The sequence below is a fragment of the Barbatula barbatula genome, assembly GCF_947034865.1.
Source record: "Barbatula barbatula genome assembly, chromosome: 24".
Classification (NCBI taxonomy): domain Eukaryota; kingdom Metazoa; phylum Chordata; class Actinopteri; order Cypriniformes; family Nemacheilidae; genus Barbatula; species Barbatula barbatula.
Genome location: NC_136787.1, coordinates 10,396,369 through 10,423,363, shown reverse-complemented (window position 1 = coordinate 10,423,363; position 26,995 = coordinate 10,396,369). Strand labels below are relative to the sequence as shown.

General features: G+C 40.4%; 3 protein-coding genes across 7 annotated transcripts in view; 1 reads left to right on the top strand and 2 right to left on the bottom strand.

The window, feature by feature from the left end:
- The window catches only part of efnb3a (ephrin-B3a), a 30,754-nt gene extending 22,225 nt beyond the window's left edge, over positions 1–8,529 (bottom strand). The window contains exon 1 of the mRNA XM_079449176.1: positions 7,631–8,529. Coding sequence (XP_079305302.1) covers positions 7,631–7,779 — 149 coding nt within the window. The 5' untranslated portion in view covers positions 7,780–8,529. The remainder of the gene's footprint in view (positions 1–7,630) is intronic.
- A 596-nt stretch (positions 8,530–9,125) lies between these two features.
- On the bottom strand, positions 9,126–23,757 carry gigyf1b (GRB10 interacting GYF protein 1b; the record flags this gene model as incomplete). Of its 5 annotated transcripts, none has more annotated exons than XM_079449017.1 (27): positions 23,473–23,757; positions 21,453–21,539; positions 21,072–21,347; positions 19,961–20,024; positions 18,710–18,839; positions 18,480–18,575; positions 18,254–18,368; positions 17,851–17,953; positions 17,424–17,620; positions 17,135–17,349; positions 16,959–17,061; positions 16,602–16,751; positions 16,348–16,475; positions 15,974–16,205; positions 15,686–15,870; positions 15,274–15,371; positions 15,108–15,199; positions 14,934–15,007; positions 14,309–14,443; positions 13,985–14,185; positions 13,522–13,703; positions 13,279–13,436; positions 13,031–13,194; positions 12,880–12,918; positions 12,625–12,736; positions 9,908–12,254; positions 9,126–9,827 (listed from the first exon to the last, which is right to left on the bottom strand). In XM_079449017.1, exons 4-26 carry the CDS (start codon positions 19,993–19,995, stop codon positions 12,205–12,207), a joined length of 2,994 nt encoding a protein of 997 aa, XP_079305143.1. In that variant the 5' UTR covers positions 19,996–20,024; positions 21,072–21,347; positions 21,453–21,539; positions 23,473–23,757. The 5 variants fall into 5 exon arrangements, with proteins under 5 accessions (XP_079305143.1, XP_079305144.1, XP_079305142.1 ...); XM_079449018.1 differs by having other exon boundaries at positions 15,704–15,870; XM_079449016.1 differs by having other exon boundaries at positions 15,704–15,870; positions 16,866–17,061; positions 23,473–23,735.
- A 120-nt stretch (positions 23,758–23,877) lies between these two features.
- LOC306890018 (endonuclease domain-containing 1 protein) lies at positions 23,878–26,021 on the top strand. Its single transcript, XM_079449473.1, has 2 exons — positions 23,878–24,318; positions 24,823–26,021. Exons 1-2 carry the CDS (start codon positions 24,028–24,030, stop codon positions 25,426–25,428), a joined length of 897 nt encoding a protein of 298 aa, XP_079305599.1. The 5' UTR covers positions 23,878–24,027; the 3' UTR covers positions 25,429–26,021.
- Positions 26,022–26,995: the final 974 nt, after the last annotated feature.

The following is a 26,995-nucleotide window of genomic DNA, read 5'->3' as shown; positions in this document are numbered from 1 at the left end:
CCAGTTTTTGTATTGCACTTATGCTTTTTGTTCTCCTTATGGTGTTCCAATTGCTTCCATTCTTTACCCCATCTGTAAGTCACTTTGGATACAAGCGTCTGCTAAATGACTAAATGTAAATGTACAAAATACAAACAATATACATTAGATCTTATGTTAATGTTATGATCTTTGTCCAACCAAACCATTTAGCCGACGGTAACCCCCCAACACACACAGTTCAGCAACTGCTCTCTGACCACGTAAGATTAACAGGGTTCATCGGTCTGTGTGTATGTTTGGTTATTTATAGAGTCTTGTGTAATCCTTTTGTCTGCATGATATATTCACCAATTTGTGTGTGATCTAACGAAATTAAATGAGCCATGAACAAGGTACTATCTAGACACGGGGCTTGTAGTGTCTTTGTTGGTTTAGCACCCAACTTAAAATTCACAAACCAATTACGTAAGTGAGGTAACGTTGCTAACACAGACTAAAATCTATGCTAAACGCAATTTGCGTGCCGCAGTTCCTCATCTGGCAGACTGGTTCTGAGTTTTAGGCAGGTGGAGAATACAGCAGACTCATTCAATCGCGCACAATATGCGCAGTATATTATGTGTAACTTACACAAAAAAGGTGGTGTGTTTCAAATAATAAGTGTCATTGCAAACACAAATTGTGCAGTTCGCAGGATGTACAAACTGGTGCAGAAGCACATCCGGTTTCATGTATTTTATTTGATTTTTTTTTATATCTTACATCTATAATTAAATCTTAAAGATATTATCTAACATTTTAATTCGCTTAAATAACATAAAATATTGTTGTTTTTGGTTCAAACGTTTCTGCAGTGTTAAAAACTGAATCAGAAAGTTATTAAAGGCAACAATATAAATAAATGTTATGTGGCCCAAACGTCCGGTAGACCACCATACAGAATCAATACGGGTTGAGTAGTTTTCATTTAATTAAATACAATTAATGTGCATTAAAATGATAACCAAACACAGACTGGAAGTTAACATCGGGCCAGGCGCGTGCGTCCAGCGAAACCGTCTATGGCGGTACATTCAAAATGTAGGTAACACTGAAATACTGTGAGCGAAAGTGCTGCAACCACTTCGTGAATTTGCTCTACAAAGTATGAAAAGGTCATAGGTGGCTAACTGGATTACAGGTTCTGATTTTAAAGCGGAGGTAACAATCTTTAAGGTTGTCTTATTTGTGGGGGTTTTCACTAGATTTGAATTGCGGCGCTTCTTTGCTCTCGCGCTGTAGAGATGGAGTGACTTTGTGTCACTCCAGAATTTCTAAGGCCGTTGGCAGTCTTGAATCTTGACTCTGTTTTTTTTTTCTTTAACTCATCAACAAACCTCCTCTGCACTGCATCACAGCATTTTCCCATGAGCCCACACTGGGCTTCCCAAAACCCGTCTCCAGCCAGATAATGTGACAGGCTGAAGAGGAATTACAATGGCACTGTAGTAGAATAACAAACATCGCAATCCCAATTCATGCGTACCATCTTACACTGCGCATTATGTTGTTTGCCATAAGAGGGGGAAAGTAGTCCAGCTTCGCTTAACATTACCATAAAAATAAAATTTTGACCCACCCATGCACACTATTGTCAAAAACAAATATCTTGTGGAATAAAAAACACTGATGAAAAAACAAACTACATATCATATCATTGACGTTTTACAAATGATAATGTAAGAGATGAACTAGTAAACAAACCTTAATGCAACGCTTCCCTACCCAGGCCACATCTGATCAATCTGACATCCGCAAAATATTGAAGTGACAACCACGAGCAAAGTAACATGCGACCACCCATGTTTATATATAAACATCTGTTCAATATTCAGAAAAGAGGCGGGACTTTGTTTCTCATTTTACATGTAAAGAGGTCAGTCAATCATAATAATACAAGCGACACAATCTGCACTGACATTGAGTTCATACACTTAAACTCTCTGCGTTAAAAATATTTACAGTTACTTTGTCTTGTAACACAACCCCTCTCAACAGAAGACAATGCTACATTTTAGCTTCCGCTTCCTTTACGCTCAAGCTGCTCTGCAGATCCCGACTGTTGTCCTTCAGTCCCAACAGAAGACATTTCAATCAGAGAGCTGTCAGACCCCTGCTGGTGAATAACTAAGCACGCTCTCTATTACCAAGACCACCGCAGAACAAGGGCAAAAAGCAAATCTCAGCAAAATGAAATTTACTAATAAAAGCAAATGTAATATAGCCTGCTGCATCTGTTTCTGAATACAGTACGCTGATTTTTCAAAGGCTTTTGAACATGTCAACATTTTTTTGTGATGTGATCACCAATTGACAATCTGGATACGTTTCTATTCGCTCTACAAGAAAAAGCAGCTTTGCTCGTACCACGAACAGACAAAGATTGTCAGTTCCTTCAACAAGCAAACGCGCAAATATTGCGGATGCTTTGAAATGGTTATCAGGCCTGACAAAACTCTATTTCATTTCAGGTCGATGGAGTCTTCTTATAAACAGCATCACGAGAGAAAGTTGCAGGCATATTTATTCATAGATACATTTATATTTGGTTTAAATTTAAGTCGAGGTAAACAGACAATCAAAGTGAAAAATGCTTACATATGTATTGAGAAGACTTTCTCCGTGAGCTCCATGAACTCTGATTTCAATACAGCGCCTGAAACTGATATTTTTATGTATGAATACTGTGAAATGCCGATGTGTATCTACATTTAAGCAGAAATTCAAGAACGGCAGAAACAGTTTTCATACGTGGGAAAAGTAACTCTGTAACCTAGACATAAACCCTCGCAAATTGCGATTAAGCACTTCGATGTAAATGTCACGGAACAGGATCAGAATTAACAAGTGGAATCATGGGAATAAAAGTTTCCTCTTGGCATACAGCAACAAAAGGCTGAGGAAACTGAAACTTAAACTTTAGCCCCCTATTACAATTCACCTCATTGCAGAAATGTGGAAAATCACCTCTGTTTAAAGTTGGATATGATAACATTATTTATACATACAGTATATCATTTTGAAATTGCACTTAAGTGTGGATATTTAGGAGCTGTATTTTGCCAAAATCATTGCCAGGAAAAACATGATTCAATGATTCACTAAAAGGCAAATAACGTCTGAAAAGCAAAAAGTTTTCTTGCAGCTACGGTTCTTCTGCAGTAATTTTATTATAAATGTTATTTAAAAACAGAAGTCTACGTAATGTCCTTATTTATCTACATAAATGTGTGAGCGTGTGAGAGTTGCGTCTACGGCCATTGAGATGTGCTGAGTGCACCCAGATTACTTGAAGGGTTTAGCGATTGTTGTTTCATGTTCTTATCAATGCTATTTAATTAGCTACGGGCTGGAGATAACTTACACATTCCTGAACTCTGACGGCCTGAAACTCCCTAACCACGCGCCCTAGAACGGCCACATGAGCAATCACATGCATAACATGTCAACGGGGTGATGTTCTGTTCTCAGCGCGCATAGAAGTGCTTGAGATATTAGTGAAGAAAACGCTGGTAAGAGGAGCTTCAGGGACTCCTCAGCCCAACACAAAAAGACTCATCAAACTCCAAACACTCGGATGATTAAAAATGAACGTCACTAAAAATAACCATCCCTATGTTTAGGAGTGAGGGCGGGGAGGGTAGAGGGAGAGAAGATAACTGGCTACTCGCTTTTCAGGCGTTCTCCTGCTTCCCCTCAACTCTCAGTTTTCATGCTTGCACCGGGCCAAGAGGGAACAGACAGGTTCTTGTTTCTTGTTAAAGTTCGTGGATGAAACGTTAAGTATGTGCATATTTTTGCAAGAGCAGAACGGTGGATACGTTGCTTACGTGCATTTGAGGGTGAAAATCTGAGTTTGCGAGTTGCGACTTTATATTGCGACTTGGTGGGTACAAACAACCACAATGACTGTAGTCTTTACAGACAACTTTATGTCTATGCCACCATTGTGTTATTTGACAATGCTATTGTTCATAATTCAAAATATATTACGTGTATATGGCTCACAAATTACCAACATTCTTCCTTCAGGAACAATAACTGCTTATCTGACCTTCATAAGGACGCAAAAAACAAAAAGAGAAAGAGAGAGTGAACAAATGTATAACAGCGGAAAACGAACGACAACCAATTTAAATAAATAATAAATAAACATATTTTTTTTAAATAACATTCACTATTATCATTGTGTTTTACAAGAGGTGCTGATGTTTACAGATGCATCTCGAATCTTTGTCTCTGTAGTCCACTGTAATACCATTTCTAGCCCCTTCAGTTCACAACCATCATCGGAGAAATCTTAAAACTGTAATTACGGTTTCCACGCACACCCCGGAATCATGCCAGGGCTTTGAAGGCCTGCCAGAGACGCACCTTTGAAAGCGAAAATTAAATATGAGTGAAACAAGAGAAAGAGGTTTTCATCGAGTGGACGGCTGGTCCTGTAACATTATGCTGAAATTGAAGACTTGAGGTTTGAATAGTCAAACCTTGAAGTTTTGAAGTGTTGCTGGTGTAACTCATTCCGGTTTCACGAGAACACGAAAAGAAAATTAACAAATAAGTCCTCTAATAAAACAAAAAAATGCCTGCTAGACACAAATGAGATGAGATTGAAAGCAGATGGAGAACGCGGCGTAAACCTCTTGCTTCTCAAATGAAAAATTCCGACATGTGTCCTCTGCGGTTTCAGAAACGATGTCAGAAACTGCTCAGATTTGTCAACACGTGCCAAAAGTCAATTATAATCAAATCCAAATTATCTGGACTTATTCTACAAGTCCATACTTCTTCTGAATGTTAACAATTTTAGGAGTCACGTCTAAGACAAAGTTAAAGGGACAGGTCACACGAAATTAAAATTCTGTCATCATTTACTCACCCTCTGGTTGTTTCAAACCTGTATAAATGTATTTGTTCTGATGCATACAAAGGAAGATATTTGGAAGAATGTTAGTAACCAAACAGATCTCATCTCCCATTGACTCCCATGGTATTTATTTTCCCTACCATGACAGTAAATGTGGGATGAGATCTGTTTGGCATCCATACTTACATTCTTCCAAATATTTTCCTTTGTACAGATTTATACAGATTTAAAGCAACCCGCGGGTGAGTAAATTGTGACAGAATTTTCATTTTTGGGTGAACTATCCCTTTCATGCTATGAGAGACTCAAACATCAAATCTGTACTGTATAAGAAGAACCCCTGAGAAATGAAGTGTTCCTCCGGGAATGACAGCGAGACACAAAAGAACGAGGTACTAAATTGAATAGGGGAAAAAACTGAAGATGAATAAGTGAAGAGAACGTGACCGAAAGGGAGGAAGACATTAACCCAAGAAAAAAATTGAAGTGAGAAAGTGTGTATAGAGGTAGTAATCCCTTCACAGATGGCGGTGTTGCCTGACTGTCGATGGAGCGTTCCATGAACTAATGGAGGGGTGTTGTGTGGAGGATTATCCTCCCACTCTCCTACCCCTAGAAACTGGGGTCAAGTGGTACAATTCCATTTTTAGTCCATTTATTGCCACAATCAAAATCTCTCTTTGACAATGCAACATTTTCTATGAGGTCTAATCTCTATAAAAAACACACGTGTGCACCCAAATGGCTAAGAGATGTGGGTGGGACCTGCCCTGTGGCACCCATTACGAACCCTAAATCCATTCTTTTTGCTAACAATGTTTGATCGCGCTCCATAGAGAGGGTCTCTACAAGATCTTTCACCAAAAACAACAAACCAACCGATTACAAAAACGCCAGGCGAACTTACCGCCGGGACTACAGGAGAACCAAATAAAATACTCTCCACAAGATCTGATGCAAGCTCTAAGCTCTCAACAGACTCTGCTCTTCAGTTTCCCAAAGTATTTTTCCCACCCTAAAATGTTTTAATTTGAAACGCTTAACCCAGTTAAGCAAGCTTTTATCTATCGCCAATTAGCAGCCGATTCATTAAATATTGAGGGAGCCATGAAGGATTACATTTTTAATGTTCATTTTGGGCACAGAGTTGTACAACAACTTCCCCTGAAGCGATGCACAGAGACAGTCTGTGCTCACCAGTGATTACGCTCATTTAGGGGGCGAAATCCACTCCTGTCCTCCCACGCATCGCTCTGTCCCATAACCTGTCTGACCCGTTTTATCGCAGCCTCGTTTTTCCTCTCTATGGAGACAATAATGATAGTTTTAAAACGGCTAGAAAAACACAACAAAACCTTTGAGAGTTTGTTCTCAGATTTAACTTACGGAAACATGTTTTACATCATTAATTTATATATTTGCAATCGTTTCCGTATGCCAAAATGATTCATTAATATGCTGTTGTACTCGGTGTTGAAAATGTTATGTATTGTGTTAAGGGCATATCTGTCAATTTGTGTGTGAGGGAGAAAGAGAAATAACAAAGGAAAGTAAAAAAAGAGAAAGGAATGACCTGGGAAGGATGTGTCTGGTGGTGTGTGGGTAAACACATTGACCTTTTCAGATACCAGAAGAATATGTATTCCATATGGATGAGTGACTCTCTCTATATATCACTTTATCTGCCCATATACCCTCTTTTCTTGACTTCATAAGGTGAAACTCAATGCTCAGTTTTTTTCCTCCTGTTATTCAGCCATCTATCATCGCCTTTTCTGACACCAGCCTGTTTGTTTTCTCTCAATGTATTTTTACTTCTGTATGTGACTCTTTAAATCTCTTCATAATGTGCAACTCAAAGTGAAGCTCAATGAATCAATTCTTTAACGTGCAGTTAAAAACTGCCTATTGTTGTTTTTTCTTTCATTACACAATGCATTCATCTAACTCCTGGGGTTGAGGGAATTCCTGATCTGTATCTCACACATGGTCTAGTCTACACATTGCTCTCTTCTCTTGCCCAGAGAGCATAAACAGCAAAGAGAATATTTAGAGGGCATTTGTGTGGGTTCTGCAGATTGTGTCACTGTGGGAGAACCACGGATGCCTTATCTAGGGAGGGCATGCACGGGACCCGTAATCTAGAGGCAGTCAACCGGAAAATGCCCCCGTCGCTCTGAGCTAAGAGTGCCACAGCGTCTATCCAATCCTTAAACTAGACTGCATCCCAGGAGTCTGGCCAAACTCACCCTTGCAGTGTGTTCATTTATGTTTGGTTTATGTTTAACAAAGTTTATGCAGTTTAAAGTTCACTCGACTCTTCATTTTAATCTGTCAAAACGGACAAACATTTTATGAATGCTTGTAAAGGTACATTCCGTTCAGCACCATGTGTACAGTCAGTGTGGGCCGATCCTTAATACCAATACATGAATAATCCAATTTAGCAATAATAGAAAATCCTCATATACTGTGATTGAGATAATCACTATTATGACTATTCAGTAAACTACATACGATTAAACAAAGACACTTAATTTGTCAACAAAAGCTTACTTTTAATACGCAGTGAACTAACCTGAAACAAAATGTGTCATTTATTTATTTATGTTGTTATACTGGAGGCTTTTTCGTCAGATACTGAAATTATAAATAAAACAACGTCTACACTAAGTTTAGAAGTCTCCTATTCGCAAGTTTTCATTATTTTGGATTAGGACCACTCCATCACTAACCTACCTTCTGTTAAAGGAATTCCAGTAGACCGGCTCCATGTTGCTGGCATCCACTGCTAAACTCTCCAGCAGGAATATTAAAAGAAATCCCAAACCACTGACCCACTCCGAGAACGCCATAGCCAACCAGGCACCCCTCGTCTGGACTCCCATGATACTCCTATGAGACAAATGAACGGGACCTACAGAGACAACAGAGCGGTGGAGAGACAACAGGGTTGAACTTGACTAGATCCCTCTAAGCGTTGGGAGACGGCATGACCGCAACATCCGCGGGACTCAGAGCAGAGATCTCCAAATGTATCTTTAACAAAACGGATTCAAAAGCAACCCTCTTTGTTCCGTGTAGGGATGTACCTCAACTGAATGAAACTGTCAGATTGAGATGTGAAGGCTAAGCAATACGGTCAAAGTATGAATGTGTGATTCTGGATGGATTATGAATGCACGTGGAGTAGAGAAAGTTGACTGTTTTAAGTGCGCGCAGTCTGGTGCGGGGAGACTGGTCCGCTGCGTGTGAGTTTTTATTTTGACTCCCGTGGAGCGCATGAACATCAAGCCCGTTAAAAACGAATTCTCGTGCACAAGTTGCCCCGTACTTTCCCCGTGCTCCTATGTCCAAAATGTCCTAAATTAAACTTATAGGACTTCCGTGCGAACACGCACAATGCGGTTTGATGTCCAGTCCTGAAACAACGAAGAGGATGTCCAGCAGCTCTCTCCACTCATCCGGTGACTCACAGTCCGACGAAGAACGAAGGGGCACGAATAAACGATTTGGGGCACAAAACATAGAAACAAATGAAATGTGTCAAAAGACGAGCGCGAGGAAAGACGAGCAAAATTCCTTAATTCCGTGGAAGCCGCGCGCGCCTGTCGCTCTGTCCGACTCTCTGCAGTCTCGCGCTTTGACGAGCGCGCGTGTTGGTGACTGACGGGGAGGCGTGTTCACGCGTGTGTGACTTGAGCTTATTCGCGAGGTAAACTGTTATGAAAACGCAAACACGTTATTATATTATTAAACCAAAACATTAACAACCTTTCGGAACTTTAAATGAGTGTCGTGTTAAATATGTATTTAGAGTTCCGAAGGGAAACGCGATTATTTTGTAAGGTAGTTGACGTTACTAGGTTGCGGCAAATACGCTTTTGGCGCCGCTCCAGCGGTTTGTTAGTGACAATGGGGACGTGACACGTGTTCCGTCACCTCAGCACCTTTATGCCAAAGTTTAAGGAACAAACAAAAAGAAATGCTTATACTATATCCAATGTGTACGTTTATTTTAAAGAGAAATGTTGTGGCTCAGAACACGCCGAGGGCGTTAAGAATCAGAATGAAAAATGGTTTAGGCGAAATTTAGATCAACCTAAATATATAATCTAGCAAACGACTGAAAACAATGTTATGTGACACATTCGGAATGATGAGTTTTTCTTTTAACTGTATGATTGTACTGCCTCGCAGTGGACAGAAGCTGTAAAGCACCACACTAATCTGCAAAATACTCCCTTTTGAGAAGAAACTGTGAGTTTATTGTGAAGAAAATAACAACAAACTGCTTCAACACTTCATTTTATTCTCCATTTCACATTTTTTTCCAAACAAAAACTAACCCTCGTGTCTTGTATGTCCCCACCTATTTATTTAAACCTAAAGAAAACTCCCTCCCAACGGATAAAAGGAGGCAAGCTCACTACGGCTTTTAACTTCACAATTTCTTTTTTAGCATATACCAATGTTCATCAACCTTAACATTTTATTTAATTAAACATACCAACAATACATAGAAAATACTGTGGAAACTTCCCATAGGCTGGTACGTGTGAAGTCAACATATGGGAAATGTCCAGCTTGGCTCAGGTTTCTTTAAAGGAATACATGTACTGTGTGTAGATAGAGGCCGTGCTTTTCTAATAAATGTTCAGGTTTACCAGGGTTTTGTAAAATTAAGGCATGTGAAACCGAAATGATTGCCTAAGATGAACAGAACTAGCAGAGACCGAAATCATTTACATTATTTACAGGGCATCCAATTTGAAAGAATGTACAAGTGTCTGTGTACAGACATATAGTCTCTCCACACGAGCACACACACACACACCTAGTCTGTTGGTCCCATTCTATTCTGGAAGGAAACAAAAAAGTTGTGGTCACGTAGTCCAGTTTGATGACATCATAGGATGCATATGTGGGCTGGTCCCTGAAAAACAAACCACATTGTGTTAAACCACAAAGACATCGTACTCAATCCCGAGTATATATCTTGCTGTCATATCTCACCTGTTTTATTGCAGTCAAGTTGTTGACTTTCCATTCATGGATTGTCGGTTCAATTGCTGTAACATCCACTTCTCTCTTTTAACAGGCAAAATTACGCCATAGTCCTTGAGTTTTAGTTCAAGTGAAGTGCATGAAGAAACAAAGAGTTTGCATATGTTCGTTCCCCCCTCCAAAACTCCATCACACCAAGACTCCTCCGATCAGCGGGTGAGTTTTAAAGAAGTATGATTGATAGATGTGAAAAACGGGTTTCTCCACACGGTATTCTTCGTAAAAAGGCATAAAGGGTTTTTAATCAAACAATCAAAGGACCATTTTTTTCCATATGGTGTAGGATTTTCCTTCATTTGATAGTGTTGCAGAGAGCAGTGGGGATTGAGTCTCAAATGATGAGGATATCTCCATCCTTGTGTTATGCTGTGAGGGCGAGATGGATCTGCACACATTCCCACTCTCCGCGTGTACCACTTCACGCAGCTGGTTACCAATACTACCCCCACTCCAGGATGGCATTTGAGTTAGTGCTCGTTTTCAGTCCATATCTTTTTTCTTTTTACAAAAATATAATCCAGTCAGAATAGAGTGAAATATGCTTAAAGCAGGTATCTTTTCTTTCAATATATCATGTACCAAAATCCTAATCCTCAGAGTCTTTCTTTTCAGAGGATTCAGAAAGTTTGATGCAAAACAAGTATTATGATCCCAAAATTCATGTATTGGGAAAAACGATCTTTCAAAAACAAACCAACAGAAAATAGATTATTTCAAAAACATTTACTGCTACACACTGTAGATCCTTGGCTCTTATTGGCCCTGTAAAAGAGCGCAATAAGATGGAAATCTTACAGTCCTGCATGTTTCACCAAGAGATCAGTCCGTGGGAAAGAAACCTGGTATCTCCGGGTGCAGTGATAAGAGATCTGGAAGAGCACTAGCAGCCAGAGACCATCAGCTCCGTACAGGCCATGCACGTCCCAGAATCTGAACTCTGATAATAGGCATATTCCGAAACGTGAGGCATGTCCAGCTTCACACAAGCCTTGCTTTTAGATGCACATAGTTCATTTTGGAATACATTCATTCATAATACTACAACCTTAGGAGGCAAATAAAAAAAACTAATAAAAATACTCAAAAAAATACAAGGTAGCAGCCTAGAAAGTGCTCCAACTCATGAAGTTCAAATACTTTGTATAGAGCTATAAAAAAATAATCATTCATCCTTTAGCAACCAAAAAGTAACAACAGACACGGAATCACAGCTCCATGGTGACTGACTCAAACATCAGCAAACAGAATCCACACTCACACTTTCTGGACACAAGGCAGTTCACATCATGGGCAGAAACAATGAAAGGGGAAGGGAACAGTTGTAATGCAAGTTGGGTTTGTGTACAGACAACAAAGCTACATTTACATACCAAACACAAGCTCCGAGACCCTGATCACCCTCAGAAAAGAGCCAAACAGCACCTCAGCCATGCTTTGAAACACTGAAAGGTAAAAATGCAAAGCTTGACTGTCCTATCCGTCTCTTATTAAGAGCCTATATACAAAAAGAGAGAAGTTATTCTGCCTGTCCACACGCACGCGATTCAACACACATGCTCAATGAAGTACAACAATTGTGTCCAACAAAATAAAAGCAGGGCATTTGTTTTATACAGGTCAGCAAGTAATAAAATTTGTGCAGACTTTCCTTCATCTCACGCTAACGCTCGCACACATGCTCTCAAAAATCCTCAAAACCTATTCTACATTTTTTTTTTCTTTTATGTTAAACAAGTGCAAATCTTCAAGTTTTTAAATTCATTTTTATAGCTTTACCAGGAACATAAAAATACAACAGTGTTTGTCTTTTAGGAGCGATCAGTTCTAACCGCCCCCAAGAACGCTCTTAACCTCAGTTTTCGATACAGCTGAAACCTCTCCGTTCCTACCGCTCGTATACTCATACAAATATTCTACACATAATATACACAACAATATATTCACACACTTTTGCATTGTAAAAAAGGACTAAACTCCATTTCAAATATGAAAACATTAAAGTGCAATGGTTTAGGTAAGGTGCTTTACGAGAGAAGGTGAAAGAGGATCTCCTCTTCACCCTGAACCTCCCAATAACCCGCTCTTCTGCTCCTCTCACAGTGCGGAATGAGAGAACGAGGGGGAAAAGAGAGAGTGGGCGTCAACAAATGTTGCTCCGCCACTCCTCTCACTGAGCAGTGAGCACATTCCTCTGCTGATTTGCTCCAGGTTTAAGGCCTCAGGTAAACTCAAGTAGACGGGCTGGGTCAGTAATCCTCCACCTGCTCCAGCTCAGCTCCCCCCAGGAATGAGTAGCCTGTGGAAGAGGAGGAAACCGGAGAACAGAGGTTGAGCAGGTCTGAGGGTTCTCATTCTAAAAGAAACTTCCCATCTGGGTATAGAGTAATAACTAATTCATAGACATTCCATCTGCTTTGCTCTACCACTTAAGGCATGGCAGCAAACAAAACGATTTTTCAATAAGCATATCAGTAAACAGATCCTTTTCTCCAGATGAAGATCTGACTGTGACCCAGACGCCAAGAATTTGACTAAGAGCCAGAATGCAGATGAAACAGCAGCAGTTCAGGGGTTGCATTACCCAAGGGTCGTTCTAGGTAATATATGCATGCTGATGGGTACAGATGAATGTAAGGCAACAAGGCTGCGTGAGTGTGCGGGCTAACCGAGGATACTGGGGTCAGAGTGGAGCATCATGCTAGGCTTTTTCTTCGCTTTTCCTCCCTGAGTGTCGTACATGCTGCCGGCCTTATTCATGTGAGCTGCCTGGAACATTGACTGCAAGGAAAAGCATCAAGACTAAGTATTCAATGAAACAGCTCCCATATGGCCAAGTAAATGTTTTACAGATATGCATGAAAACATGAATATTTTACCAATTGTAACTTATCAAACACAATTGTATAACAACACACATCTACCTGCAGTGGAAAGTTCAATCCAGAGACCTCCTTAGATAGCTATGGAAAGGTTCAGCATATTAAAACTCAGAAAGAAATGCATTTATGAATAATACTGTGTGTACAAATGTGTAGTAGAAAACTCAGTATGCATTACGGTTAAAACACACACCTGTTGCTGTTGTCTCTGGTGGTTGGCTTTCTGTTTGGCACGGCGCTCCAGAAACTGCTTGGCAAACTCTTTGGCTTCAATAGTATCACCCAGATAAATGCGGATTAAGTCATGAACTTCATATGGAGACTCCACTTCCTTCAGATATGCAACAATGGTGGGCACTACACAGAGAGAAAAATAAAGACATTTCATAATGCATTTAAGAACAGCATTTTGATAGAGAACAGCAGAAGTGACATATTTACCATCTAGTGAAGAGGAGTTATTTGCAGAACTGTTGAGTGCATGAAGCATCTGTTCACACCAAGTGGTGAAACCATCCTGTGGTTTAATCCCCTGAAGCAGCTTCAGAAGCCTCTCTTCGTCTTCGGTACGCTTACGGCGATTCAGCATATACTGTTCACTGAGGACACGCATTCTGGAGTGAATGGTTTGCTAAAACAGCATATACATTGAGAGGTAAAGACTGTGAGTGCAAGTTTGTGTACCTGAGCGAGGGACTGCTGCGGCTGTTCTTCAGGCCCATGTTGCGATGGCTGGCCTGGTTCTTCAAGGCCTCGTCCCACATGCCCATGGCAGGGTTGCCGCCTCCGAGCTTTCCTTCCAGGCCAGCTCCACCCCACATACCAGCGGGACCATCACTCCACTGGCCCATTGTTAAACCTCCATGCTGAAAGTAACGGACATTTTCAAAAACAAATCAATTACAAACATAAAAATAACAGCCTCTGCTTGTGGATGTTGTAAGTAACTGGTGTTTTGTCCATTTGGAGCCTTTGATATAACTGTTGGGATGATTTGGGACTGTGTGCAGTCTTATGGCGCCATCATCCAATCTATTTCCTGGAGCTCCAGATTGGTGACATTTTTCATGCCTCTTTAATTGTTAATTTAATGTAGGTAACACTAATAGACAGCTCCCAAGCTATTACAGTCTTTCATGGTCCTTACCCTTTGCTGCTGTTGAGCTCTCTGCTGCTGTTGCTGCTTGTGAAGTCTCTCTGCCTCTAGCTCCAGGATGCTCTTTCCTGTAGTCTTGCCCAGAGACAGAGATCCAGACTGGCTCCCGCTCCACCCCGCACCCCCTGACATACTCTGCTGCTGCTGACTCTGCTGCAGAAGCTTCATGATCAACTCTTGCTGCTGACGGCACTGGTGTAAAACACAAATACGTGGTAAAAGTTCAATTAAATATGAAAATAATCAGTCACATATGCATCTCTGAAGCAGGTATAATGGTGTTTATGTTGTCAGGGTTGCGCAATGCTTTTCCACCTGTTTTCGCCTGTAAAGTTCTTCCTCATCTCTTCTCTTCTGTTCCTCCTGCTGCCGGCGTTTCTCCTCCCTCCGTTTCCTCTCCTCCTCTTCACGCTTCACCCTGAGTTCAGATTCACGCCTCTCCTGCTGGATCTAATACATAGATGAGACAAGTTGAATTAACACTGAGTTTAGTGAAAAGTTAAAGGGAAACGTGACCCAAAAAAATAGATTCTGTCATTATTTACTCACCTTTGAGTTGCTCCAAATCTGTGTACACATTCTTTGTACTGATGAACACAGAGAAAGATATTTGGAAGAGTGCTTGTAACCAGACTGATTTTGACTACCATAGTAGGAAAATAACATTATCGTTTTTTTTTGTTCTGTTTACTATGGTAGTCAATGGGGGGCAAAATCTGTCTGGTTATAAGCATTAGTCCAAATATCTTTGTATTCACCAGACCAAAATACATTTATACAGATTTGGAACAACTCGAAGGTGAGTAAATAATGACACAATTTTCATTTTTGGGTGAAGAATCCCTTTAAAGCACATTCCAAATGTGCCCAACTAAAAAAGGCTCTACTGCAAAGGACAATGGTTAAAAGGAAGTGCCAAAGAAAAAAAATGTCGGATTACTTTCTGCAAATGTTCAACAGTTGGACCCTGAGTGGAGTTACTCATGGTTAAATCCCACAGACTGGCCTCACCGCCTACAACACACAAAAGCAATAAGTTACGATAACCAACAGAGGAAGAAACTATTAATTTTAGAATAAAGCAACAAAATAATAGCACATCAGTGCGTCATACCCGACTGCTGAGATACTGAGGTAGGCATGTCCCACAAGGAGCCGGTGTCTGGCACTGACATAGACCTGTTCATAGCAGGCATTCCAGACTCCCTGAAACACATACACATCATTAACATACCCCAAACAAGTGTATGAACAGTTGAGGAATTATTACAATGAGATACCTGTTCATGTGCTGGAATCTCATCTGAAGTTGTTGGTACAGGGCTGCACTGGCAGCTTGTTCTAACTGCTTCTTAAGCAGCTCCTGGTCCATGTTTCCCTATGAAAAAACAAAATGATTATTATTAACAAGTATGATTTGCACATCTCTAATCTTTTCCTAAAGTCATTAAGCTGCCTAGAAACAGCCTACAGTTCTACATTACTTGCTGGAAAAGTAAATTTGGATTATAAAATATTTATGGAACATCAATGTCTTATTACTGTTGTCGTCGTTTTATAAAAGCAATAAGCCATTAAAAGCTGTGCATTGATTTTACGATAGACTGTGACAAAACCATAATGTATCACTTATAATTGCGTATCGTTTCTTTCCATATTACACATACAAGTTTATGAAAGCATTAAACCAACTTTTAATTCGCTCCTCACCAGAAGGGGAGGAGGGGAGGGGCCGGGAGAAAAAGGCACACGTCCCCACATCTTAATGACTTCACCCAGTGGCTGAAAACCCTCATCACAACCACGTTTGACCACCAGGTTCATGGTAAAATACCCCGCCTGAAACCACTCGCACATCTCCACTGTAGTGAATGGGCCTGAAAGAGAGACAATTGAATCAGCCCAGAAGGTATGAACGTGGCAGTTATTAAATCATATAACATATCCAGTCATTACATTTTTCTTGCTAGTGAGCGTTACCTTGAATCTCTCCTTGAGGGTCTTTGTAGAACCACTTCATAGCCGATTCATGGGAGAGAGGCAGGGCACTGGCTGAGTGTGGGAGTTTGTGTGAGGTGGAATGAGACTGTGTGTGAGAAGAGGGGTGTGTATGAGCATGCACCGCAGCGATGTGGCTCTCCTGAAGAGCTTGAGTGAAACATTCCTCTTCAAGAGACGTGTCCTGTAGGGATGCCACCATCTTTTCTGCCTCCTTTAAACAGATTCACAATGAATGATGTCTTTATTCTTTGGTAGCATGCAAAACCTCTTTTTGTTCAGATAAGCGTGTGTACTGGTGAAACATTTTCATTTAATTTTCTTGAAATAACATCAAAAGGCAAGCAGACACTGACCTGCTGAAGGTGCTTCATGCCATCTTCCTCTTCAGTGTCTCCACCTACCGAAGGGAGGTCAATACGGTTGGTCATGGGAGGGGAGGAGTTCTGCGTTTTCTGTGTGCCGACACCGCCTGGAGGAGTATCTACATGAATACAATTCAGTGTTTTTAATGCTTTTGGAACAGCGGTACAGCCACCGTGTAAAAGGCTGAAAATGTCAAAAGAATACATCAAAGACAAAGTAGGAGCCAGTGGAGATGGTTACAAACCTTCAGCAGGCTGAGGTGCAGGTTTTGAGGGTGGCATGATCATAAGTTTGGGGGTCTCTGGCTCTGGAGGGTGTATAGGAGCTGGTACAACAATTGGTGATGGTGGCTTTCCTTCGTCCTCACACATAGTTGCTGCATCAAACTCATCCACTGGGATAAGCAAAAATGTAGAAAGCGTTTTAAATTGTGAAGGAAGGGCAGATCTAAGCTAATTCAAGGCAGTACAACAGAGGGAACAAAGAACATGTCTCAAAAAATTCTCACCAAATAAAGAAACAAAATTCAAAAGACTCTCCTTCTGAAGAAAGGTCCTTAATATTTCATTTCTGCAGAGGAGTTGAATATGTTTTTCCTCACATTTATCAGTAGGGCTATCCTTCTCCTGACCACTTTCCTCTTCCTCCTCCAGAGGTTCAAATTCCAGTTCCTGGTCTTCAGGGATTGAATCTCTGAGGCTTTTCTGCAGAGTGACATATTATATTTAACCTCTTCGTCACATACCAGAATGCAAATATCTTGAAATGCCAGCAAACCTTGATGCACATGAATGCTCCGGAGGAGTCGAAGGTTCCCATCTCTCCCTCTTCATCATCAGTGCACCACTCAGGTAGGCCATCTCTATCTTCCTCTCCTCCTTCACTTCCAGCCCTTCTCCGTCCACTCTCTCCATCACGGAAGTCGAAGTCAAACTTTCTACGCCCAACTCCGCTGACATGATCCCGCCAACCCGCTGAACGAGGAGCACCATCTAGAAAACAGAGAACAGGATAAGTTTTGGTTTCTTCTTTAAATATTTAACAAGCCAATATGCTACATGCGTACCATCACGCCGTGCCCCTACACCCCTCCAGCATCCCCCAGGCTCCGCCACCCCCTCAGTCTCCTCCTGCTCCTCTCTGAGTGTACGCCAGTTATCGCTGTCCGAGCGGGTATAATCCTTCCTTCCTATTGCTCCGCCCTCTTCAAATCCACCTCGCCCACCATCACGCCTCAAGGGCTTCTCAAAGCGTCGCTCACCTCTGAAACCAAAAAAACCTCTTTAAATTCAGTAAATGCGATACTAAAGATTAACTCAAGACCGTATCTAAACATCATCACACTGAAGCAGAATAAAGAACACAGCTGTAAATCAATGGTTTGGCTAGATAAACAATACACAAGTCCTGAATTTGATGGCAAATATAGAGGCAAGTAATGCTGTAAACATATTAAAATGGTTAACTTGACACACAAAACTGCAGTAACCCACCTGTCATCCCAGCTCTGACTGCGGTGCATTTCTCGTCCACGGCCAAAGCCAACCTCTTCCTCCGGACCTCTTTGGTAGAATCCCCCCTCGCCCCTGCCTCTTCCTGCAGCCGAACAAAAGAAAATAAATGAGTTTTTAATAACAGCCTTTATAAATACAAACAATTTTGCAAAAACAACAGACTAACTTATTTTGATTAACCCCACCATGAGCTCATAAAATCAAAACTATACTTGTTTTTACAAAAATGTTTAACATATACGTACGTACTGTTGTATGCATTGCTAATCAAAGTGTACTCAGTTTACAAACAAATGCAGTAAACACAAGAAATTGCAGTTCTACCTTGTGCAGGGTCTTTGTACTCCTCAACCAAAGTTAACTAATTCTGGGGTTAGCTTACCTCTGCCTCCTCGAGGGGTTCCACGCCCTCTAGACACACCTGTTGGTACCGCCCCTCCTCCTTTACCCATAAGCCTCAGCACTGCCACACTATTCACAGACAGCGAGAAGTTTCTCTGAAAAGTGGGAGAGATGAAATAAGATTGATGACAATATTATCCACTTAGATACGACTGACAAAATGATTCCACGAATCGCCATGACTGCCAAAAGAAGATATGACTGACCTGCTCCTCCTCAGTTAGGGGTACCAGAGCCAACGGCTGCAGAGGCTCTTCCTGCAGGATGGAGGCGAACTCCTGATCCTGCATGTCCTCAGGGATCTATAAACAAAGAAAATAGCAAAAAAACACATCACTGTTAAATTCCGACTATTCTCACACCAGAAGAACTAAACATCTGCATGCTTGTGGTCATTTTAATCTATTTGATTATGCAGGTGTCACGAGTCACTCACCTTGTTATCTTTGAAATAAAGTGCTAACATCTCCTCGCGGCCATAGCGGTAGTCGGCCAACTTGGACTTTGGCATTGCAGGGGAAGGGGGAGGGGATGTCACGCTCCCCCCTCTGGATAGTGCACGGAGCCTGAAATAAACAGACACCAGGTATTTATCACCCAAAAATAAAGAATCTGCCTCGATTCAAGATTATATATTGTTTTAGTATAAAATGAAGAATTGACAGATTGCAAAAGAGGAAACATCTGCTTCCTCACGATGACATCCTCAAGTAGGGTTATAAGAGAGAAACTAAAATTCATCCCATAACAGAATTGTTCAGTTTATGAACTCATACTAGGGCTGAACGATTAATAGAAATCGAATCACGATGTGGCCAAGATGTGAAAAATATAAAGACGCGTCTGTTCCGCTTTGAGTGGCATTCATAAGACCACGCACACACACTCTTTGCCCCGTGTTGCGCATCCACCGCACACTTCAAAGGGAATTTTGTATTGGATTTAATGGAAACAATAAGAATTTCTAAAATGGTTTTTATTGTTTTATTGCAGGGTCACTATACCCATACTGTGCTTCACACTATTGACAATATTGAGCTGAAGCTTGACTACGAAAAACTAAATCGCTAATCAAATCGCACTGTCTGTCAAAAGGAAAATTATCGCAATTAGATTTTCCCTAAATCGCACAGCCCTAACTTACAACACAATAAATGGTGAAAGTTTAGCAATGTTTTAACAAAACAACAGTAACTTTCTTACTCAATCAGCACGTTTTCAGTTGTCTTTAGTCAATCAGTGCAAAAGTGGCGTAAATGGCACAAATTACACAATCGGATCGCTTTAAATTAAAAAAAATGTACAAACACGAATGTTAGAAATCTTTAGTTTGTTAAGTGCTGTACACGTGGTTCTAAAGTAACATTCGCCATGTGCTAAATGAAATTACTGGACTAACAGATTGATGTTACTTGGCTAGACGGTTGGTAAAACTTTGTTTTAGGAATTGCAGCATTGCATGGTTTTAATTGCAAGACAGAATTTCTCTTCTATTTTTTGACAATAACCCAAGTGAGAAAATTCGATAAGAAAACTTTGGGGTGAACTTTTCCTTAGAATTTGAACCCTTGTCTTCTATGTTTTTCACCACTTCCACAATCTGATCAAACTGGAGGCAGTTGAGGGAAAATAATAAAATCACTGCATATTAATCTTACTTTTGAACTAAAACAAAAGTGAAGATTACCATTCTGGACCGAAGTTGAGTGTCTCAGCAGTCATATTCTGTGTGTCCAGAGGGCTCAAGGTTTCTGTCAACAAAAGGGAAGATAAAATGAAACCAGATAACATACAGATCAAAACAATGAACACATTTATAATGACCAGCAAACAAGGTCAACATTATTAGACACTACTAATCTACAATACAAGACGATGCTCAATTTGAGTTGTGCTGTATGAATGTATATACCAGAGGTCGGCAACCTTTGCGACCAAAAGAGCCATTTTGGCCCCTCTCCCACAAAAAAAAACTTTCGCAAAATATATGTAACCTTTAATCTACTATAACATAGGTATTTATATAAGATAGTAGTTACCCAGTTGCACCACTAGGTGACAATACAGGGTGATGTTTTTTGTATTTAGATGTTCGCAATCTATAATTTTGTCCCTCTTCTGTGAACTTTTGTTTTTGCAGCGTTTGATGAACAGCCACAAGAGACCAACTACTCTCCGTATACGGCTATCATGAGTAAACATTATGAGAAGCGCCCAAGCCAGAAAGGATTTAAACTATGCCCGCTAAATACCTAAAAGTTTGGTTTAAAGATGAAAAACATACCAAGCAGAATGTTTTCTCACCATTCCATTTATAACACACGCATACAGTGTTCGGTGCTGTCTCACATCGGTCAAAGCTGAAATTAAACCGCTGATCTGTGCATGTTGTTTCTCTCATCTCAAGTCGCATTCATATGTATTGCATGCACTTATGTCGTCAATTCGAATAAAATATCTGAAAAAGCTAATAAATGTACCCAGCCAGGGTGTATGACTGGGTAAATGTGTATGACTTTCCCATTAAGAAATCAGGACAGAAGTGGTCAAAAGTTGACGAAATAGACGGATTGCAGCAGCAGGTGTAAACGGGTATGTGCCTCCTTCGTCCACTTGTGAGCCGACAAGCCTGAAGAGGGCCTTATAAAGACTGCAGGGAGCTGCAGCAGGGGGCAGAAGAGCCACATGCAGCTTGAGAGCAATGGGTTGCCGACCCCTGGTATATAGAACTGTATTTACTATTGTTTTTATACTACAAAAGAAAGATTTTAAAGAGAAAAGCAAGTATGAGGTCTTACCTTGTCCAAACAACAGGACTGTAAAGAACCAGGACAAGGTGGGAACAGGAATGAGATGGTTCTGTCAGAACCTGTACGTTGGTTCTGTGTGCTGAGGTGGACTTGGTAATCCTAAACTCTTGAATAAGTACTGTTATAGCTGCCAGTTTCAGGGAGATAAAGGCTGATGAGTATCAAGCCAGAAAAACGAGAGCTTCAAAAGACGGCACACCACACTGATGAGCCAATAACTTCTGATCTTCAGCAAATGGAAAAATAATCAGCAACTTGAAAACACTATAGAAAGAAAAATACAACGTTCTGTTAAGAACTTGTGGCAGCATTAATAACAGCAGCTGCTGTTAAAAAAATCAGGGCAGTTTGTAATGCTGTATCTATTACCGTGTAAATCTCTCTCTCTCTAAATATTCTTTGAGGTGAATTTCTTTTTTTAACAGAAGCAAACCTTCAGCTTCCAACTCCTCACACCTACAGAAAAAAAACCCCAATGACATCCAGTTGTTTACAAAATTAAAACACATAATGCATGCCCAACAAGGTTAAGTAAGACAAGTTTTTTGTTTTAAATTTGTAGTACAACCATAGTAACCACACATTTTCAAAGGTCTCATCATTGAAACCATAAATAAACTAAACCATAAAATAAACTTAGGTGAAGAAAATGGTCATCAATATGCCAAAAAAACATGGTTGCCACACAAATCTATAATACAATCACAGTGAATATTCCTGGGAGACATTTAAATTCTTTAGAATCAAAATACCATATTACATTTCAAGCAGTGACTATAGAGACGGTGTCATCGGATGCATGCACCCAACTGATGGCTAAAAATAGAACTATTTAGATTTTTATCAAGTTATATGAATATTTCATAGCATAATAATTGTATTAAATAAACAATTTGTTGCATGTTAATTTGATTAAATAAACAATTTGTTGTATTGGTTGTGTAGGCTAATGTGGTCAAATTTAAGTTCAGCCAAGTTAAGGTTCGTCTATACTGGTAAGCAAAAATAATACTGACTAGTAGGGGTGTAACGGTTTAAATTACCCACAGTTCTGTTTGTGTCACGGTTTTAACAGCACCAATAAAACAACAGCGTAATGCCGAAAATACATCAAGCCTCAATCCTTTTGAAACTTATTTGATTTGTTGAAGGTATTAAATGTGTATCCATCGACAAACATTCATTAGCTGAACTTTGTCAGTGTGTCAAACGCATTATAATTTATAACGAACCATATTGTAAATACATCGTCAGATTTAAGATGAACCGCCCGGTTCGATTTTTAACCGAGAACAGTTACACCCCTACTGAGTAGACATTAATGTAATCGACATGCTTGTTTTTCTTCTGCTTGTTTTCAGATACGAATCTACAGGATCTCCATTATTTGTGGACGTGTAGTGAACCAGAATGGTAGATTTGGGCCAAAGAAGCGTGCATGCGCAGTAAAGTTTGTTTAGGTTGTTGCTTTGAAACCATCTGTAGTGTGACAGACAAAACTCAAACTACTATCAACACTGCCACAAGTCAATTATTGTGGGATTTGAACAGAAAATAATAATACAAAATTAATTTGTGACACCAAACTGCGATTTCAGCAAAACTAAAGAAAACCTGCACATTTACTTAACGTTGGTATTTATTTATCTCTGCCTCGTTTTATTTGCATGTATTGACTAGCTAACATCAATAACCGTCAGATTTTCCTACAATGTCTGTTATCCTGACCAAAATAACTCACAGAATATGTCTCACACTTTAAAGAAATAACGTCATCAGTGAAATTCATCTTTAATTTTGTTCTTGTCATTTATTTGGTCAACGAATCACACTAAAAGTACAAGTTTGCAGCCATTGTTGCCCTGACCGCAAAACTTTAAATGGGTGCTGAATAGTTCACAATTCAAGGAGTTGGTCTGCTACAACCGCGGTTTAGCGGCACGGTTATTGACCAGGCCCGTATGCCCAAACACCCTTAAATAAGACAAATATTAAAGATTTTAACTTTAAACATCTTTACTTTACAATCACGGTAACGTTATAGCTGACCGTGCGAGAATGTGTGCAGCAGAATGGCGAAAAGCGCTGTTATGCATCGAAAACATTTGACTCTGTGAAGCGCTTTCTACTAAAAGTCAATAGAAGATCCAAGTTCATTCGAAACTAAAATAAAACGAAGACTTAAAGCGGAGGAACAGCAGTAAGGTCTCAGATATTCTCGCGCCTCGCTGCAGGCCTTCATTACAACACTATTAGCTGTGTGAGAACCTACAGATGAATGTGAACTTACACCCAAGAATAGTTTGTTAAACCAGTAAAGTAACAACAACAGCCGGTGCACAAATCACACTGTCCACTCAAAACGTGAAGTGATTATTTGTGTACGCACCTCTTCTGCGAGATTCGCCAAAGCGACCCTGCTGGCCAGCTAGGCTAAACTAGCCAGCCACTATTTTCTCCAGAGTTGAATCTCTTTTTTAAACAATTCGCTCCTTTTGCGCGTTGGCGCCGCGCTGAACCCGATGGTCTAATCAGAGGTGTATCCGTTTCAAACGCTTAACTTGTGTGAATCGCGATGCTAAATTGTACACTTGTTTCTTTTCTTTAACTGCAACGGCCGAACTGAGTTTTTCTGTCTCGCCCGTTCGTCTTGTTGTTTGTGTTTTACAAAAATGGCTGTTGGACGTCAACCACGTGATAAATCCGTCCAGTCACTGGTGGCTTCCGCCAAACGACGAACTTCTTCGGGTGCGCGCGGTGCGGCGCGCTTTTCCGCGCAGCGCCATCCACTGATGATACCGTGTAACTACATTAGTGGGGTGTCGAGTGACACGAGCGCGCGTTATTTGACTATCGTTAAACTGATAGAAAATGAAGACCTCGGGACAAATTCAAAGCGGTTATTCAAAGGAGCTTTCTGTGAGGCGAGCTTCGCGTTAAGGTAATGGGCCCCCGGACTTTTTTGCAGGTGCTCGTGTGCTGTCTGTTGGCTACTGTGCGCTCGGAAGTGCAGAAAGATTATTCGCTTGAATGCCGTGAGTTTCTGTATACGGGCAGAGCCCCACGGGGGCTGGAGAACCGGTCACTGAAGAAGATCTGTCAGCGTTATAACGGTAAACCGCGGTATGTCACTCTGTATGATGTGGTGGACCACATCCCTGTGTATTCGGCGTACACTTTCAAGCGCTCCGATGGCTCCAAGAAGGTTGATGTTCCTTGGATGTTCGAGCCTCAGGTAACTCCCTGACGCATTCGCTTTTTATGATGCTTAACCACAAGTAGGCTATCAAGTCATTATGTGTTTATATATTCACTAGATTGAATAATATACTTTACTTTGAGACCGTATTGTTATACATGTATTGTATTTATTAAAACCACTTTGCTTGAACACGACCAAGCTGGGGATTCTCCACTCCAAAATGAAAATGCTGCCATGAATTATCCTCCAAACCTGTTTACATTTCATTGTTCTGTTCAACACAAAAAGATAATAGGAAAAAGATTAGCAACTGACATTCCTGGGACATCATTGACTACCATAGAAGTTTATATGGTAGTCAAAGGTGTCCCAGAACCTAAATTGTTCAAAATATCCCTTTAAAAGTGCATAAACCCTATAATAACCAGCAAATAGACCAACTGGAACACCAGTTAAGTCTTTTAAACCAGTTTGGTTAGTCTGCTTTTTCATCACGGACTAACTTCCCACGTCATACATTTTTATATTCTGACGCAGCTTTCCACATCCTCAGACTCTGGTGAGATGCAGACATTTCCTCCGGATTTTCTCCACGACAGCTTTTCAGACACCCAGGCTGTGTTGGACGACTACTCAAACATCGTCGGTTTCGAGCGAGGCCACTTAAACCCAGACGAGCACCAGGCTCACCCTGACGACAAGGCGGCCACATACACCCTTACCAATGTGGTCCCTCAGGTCCGCGAGTTCAACATCGGCCACTGGAAACTCCACGAGCACACCATCCGGCGTCGCCTCAACAACTACTGCCGCGGTATGGCGTATATAGTCACAGGGGTCACTACCTCTGGCAGGATGATACGTAGGCACAATATCAACCGGGTGGCCATCCCTACCTACTTGTGGTCAGCGTATTGCTGCGTAGATTTCGACCGCAATGCCCCGTTCGAAGAACGATCCAAATTTCCTGCATTCGCGGCCCACGGGCTCAACGAGAAAGAAGGATCGGATGTTCTGGAGATATCTGTCAAACAGCTGGAAGATTTTTTGAAGAAGAATACATTTGTAGATAAGAGGTTTCAGATATTCTTTGAGGACTGTGAGTCGAATGATCCCATAATGACAAAGATAGGCTCACAATAAATGAATAATTAATGAAATATTTCACTTTTTGGACGTCGCCTTTGATTATTTTGCTCTCTAAACACAAGTAACACATGTTCATTACTTTCAAGTCTTTCAATTGATAAGTGTCTGAAAATGATTACTGTAAAATGAATATTCTGTCATATTTCTGCAATAAACCTTGCAAGGGTTTCAAATCAAACCAAAAATCTGACCAAATTTTGGTAGAATGTTTTGGACCTGCATTTTACATAACTGTGTATGAAACTAAAAATAACAAAAAATTAAAATGACACTGTTTGTCTGTCACACTTATTTTCATTCACTTTAAATCATCTTTTAAAAACTGAAACCATTTCTTGTAGCCTTGACTGGCTCAGTGAAGATTCAGAAAATGTTTTATCTTCCAATAAAGAAAATGTATCCATAAGAGGACTGAATAGAGCGATGAAATGAGAGAGGTTTAATGACTGAAGTCATCTGGGACCTCAGGGGTTTACTAGGTCCATTAACTTCTTTATGAAACAGCAATGACTAATCTTTTCTCGCACAGTGAGCATGTTTATTGCAATTTATCCCAATGCTCTTCTTAAATAAAACAATGACCACTTAATCTTCTCTGTCTGTTGTCCATCAATAACACCCTTTATTGTTTTTAGACATGTACTTGTAAAACATGATGGAAAACGAGAGGCTCTAGGGATCTAAATAAGTTCTAATTATGCTGTGGCGTAAGGTAAACCTTCAAGCAATCAAAAATAATACAAATCTGTTTGTGTGCATAGGCATGTTAAAGACATACATGTGCATTGAATATGTGAATAAGTGTAATGTCTTGTCTTATAAAACAGTCAGTTTTGGTCCTTGATTCTGATTGGCTGAGCCGAGGTCTAAGCTGTCAGGAAATACCCCGATTTATAACGGCTGACTGTATTTCACAGCCTTAGTATCATTTTACTTACCTTATTTTATGAAACTCCGCTTCGCGTCATGCCACAACGCCTTTAGCTGTTATAAAATGCACTGTAACCCATTGCTTCTTGGGGCTTATTGCTTTATTATATAACCTAGTAGTGGTGAAATTACGAGAGATGAACAGATCCATTCATTCCTTATCCCTTGCTGACACAGGCTACAAGCTCAATTTATCTCTATATATTCTTATTTCTTTCATCACTTTTTTCTTGCTGTATGAGGGCTGTTTGTTCTCTTGTAATATGAACCTGAGGGTAATTTACATTTTATGAGGACATTCAGATGAATACTACACAGAGAAAGAAAGAGTAATGTGTGATAAGGTTTCATGTCTTTTTCTTCTTTATTTACTCCATCCCATGTCATTCCAAACCTGTTTAACTTAGGCAAGAAAACAAAAGGGGATATTTTGACGAATTCTGGTACCCGAACAATGTTGGACCCCATTGACTTCTACATTATGGACACTTGACAGTTCACAAAATATCTTCATTTACTAGACGCTTTTATCCAAAGCAACTTACAATTGAGGTAAACAATAGACGCAATTGGAACAACATAAGGATAACAAAAAGCATAAGTGCAGTAAAAACTGGTCTCCTATAGCCCA

Coding starts and splice junctions, on each gene's coding strand:
- LOC306890018 (XM_079449473.1), top strand. CDS start 24,028: ATGGGCCCCCGGACTTTTTTGCAGGTGCTCGTGTGCTGTCTGTTGGCT. Junction 24,319..24,822: donor CTTGGATGTTCGAGCCTCAG/GTAACTCCCTGA, acceptor ATTCTGACGCAG/CTTTCCACATCCTCAGACTC.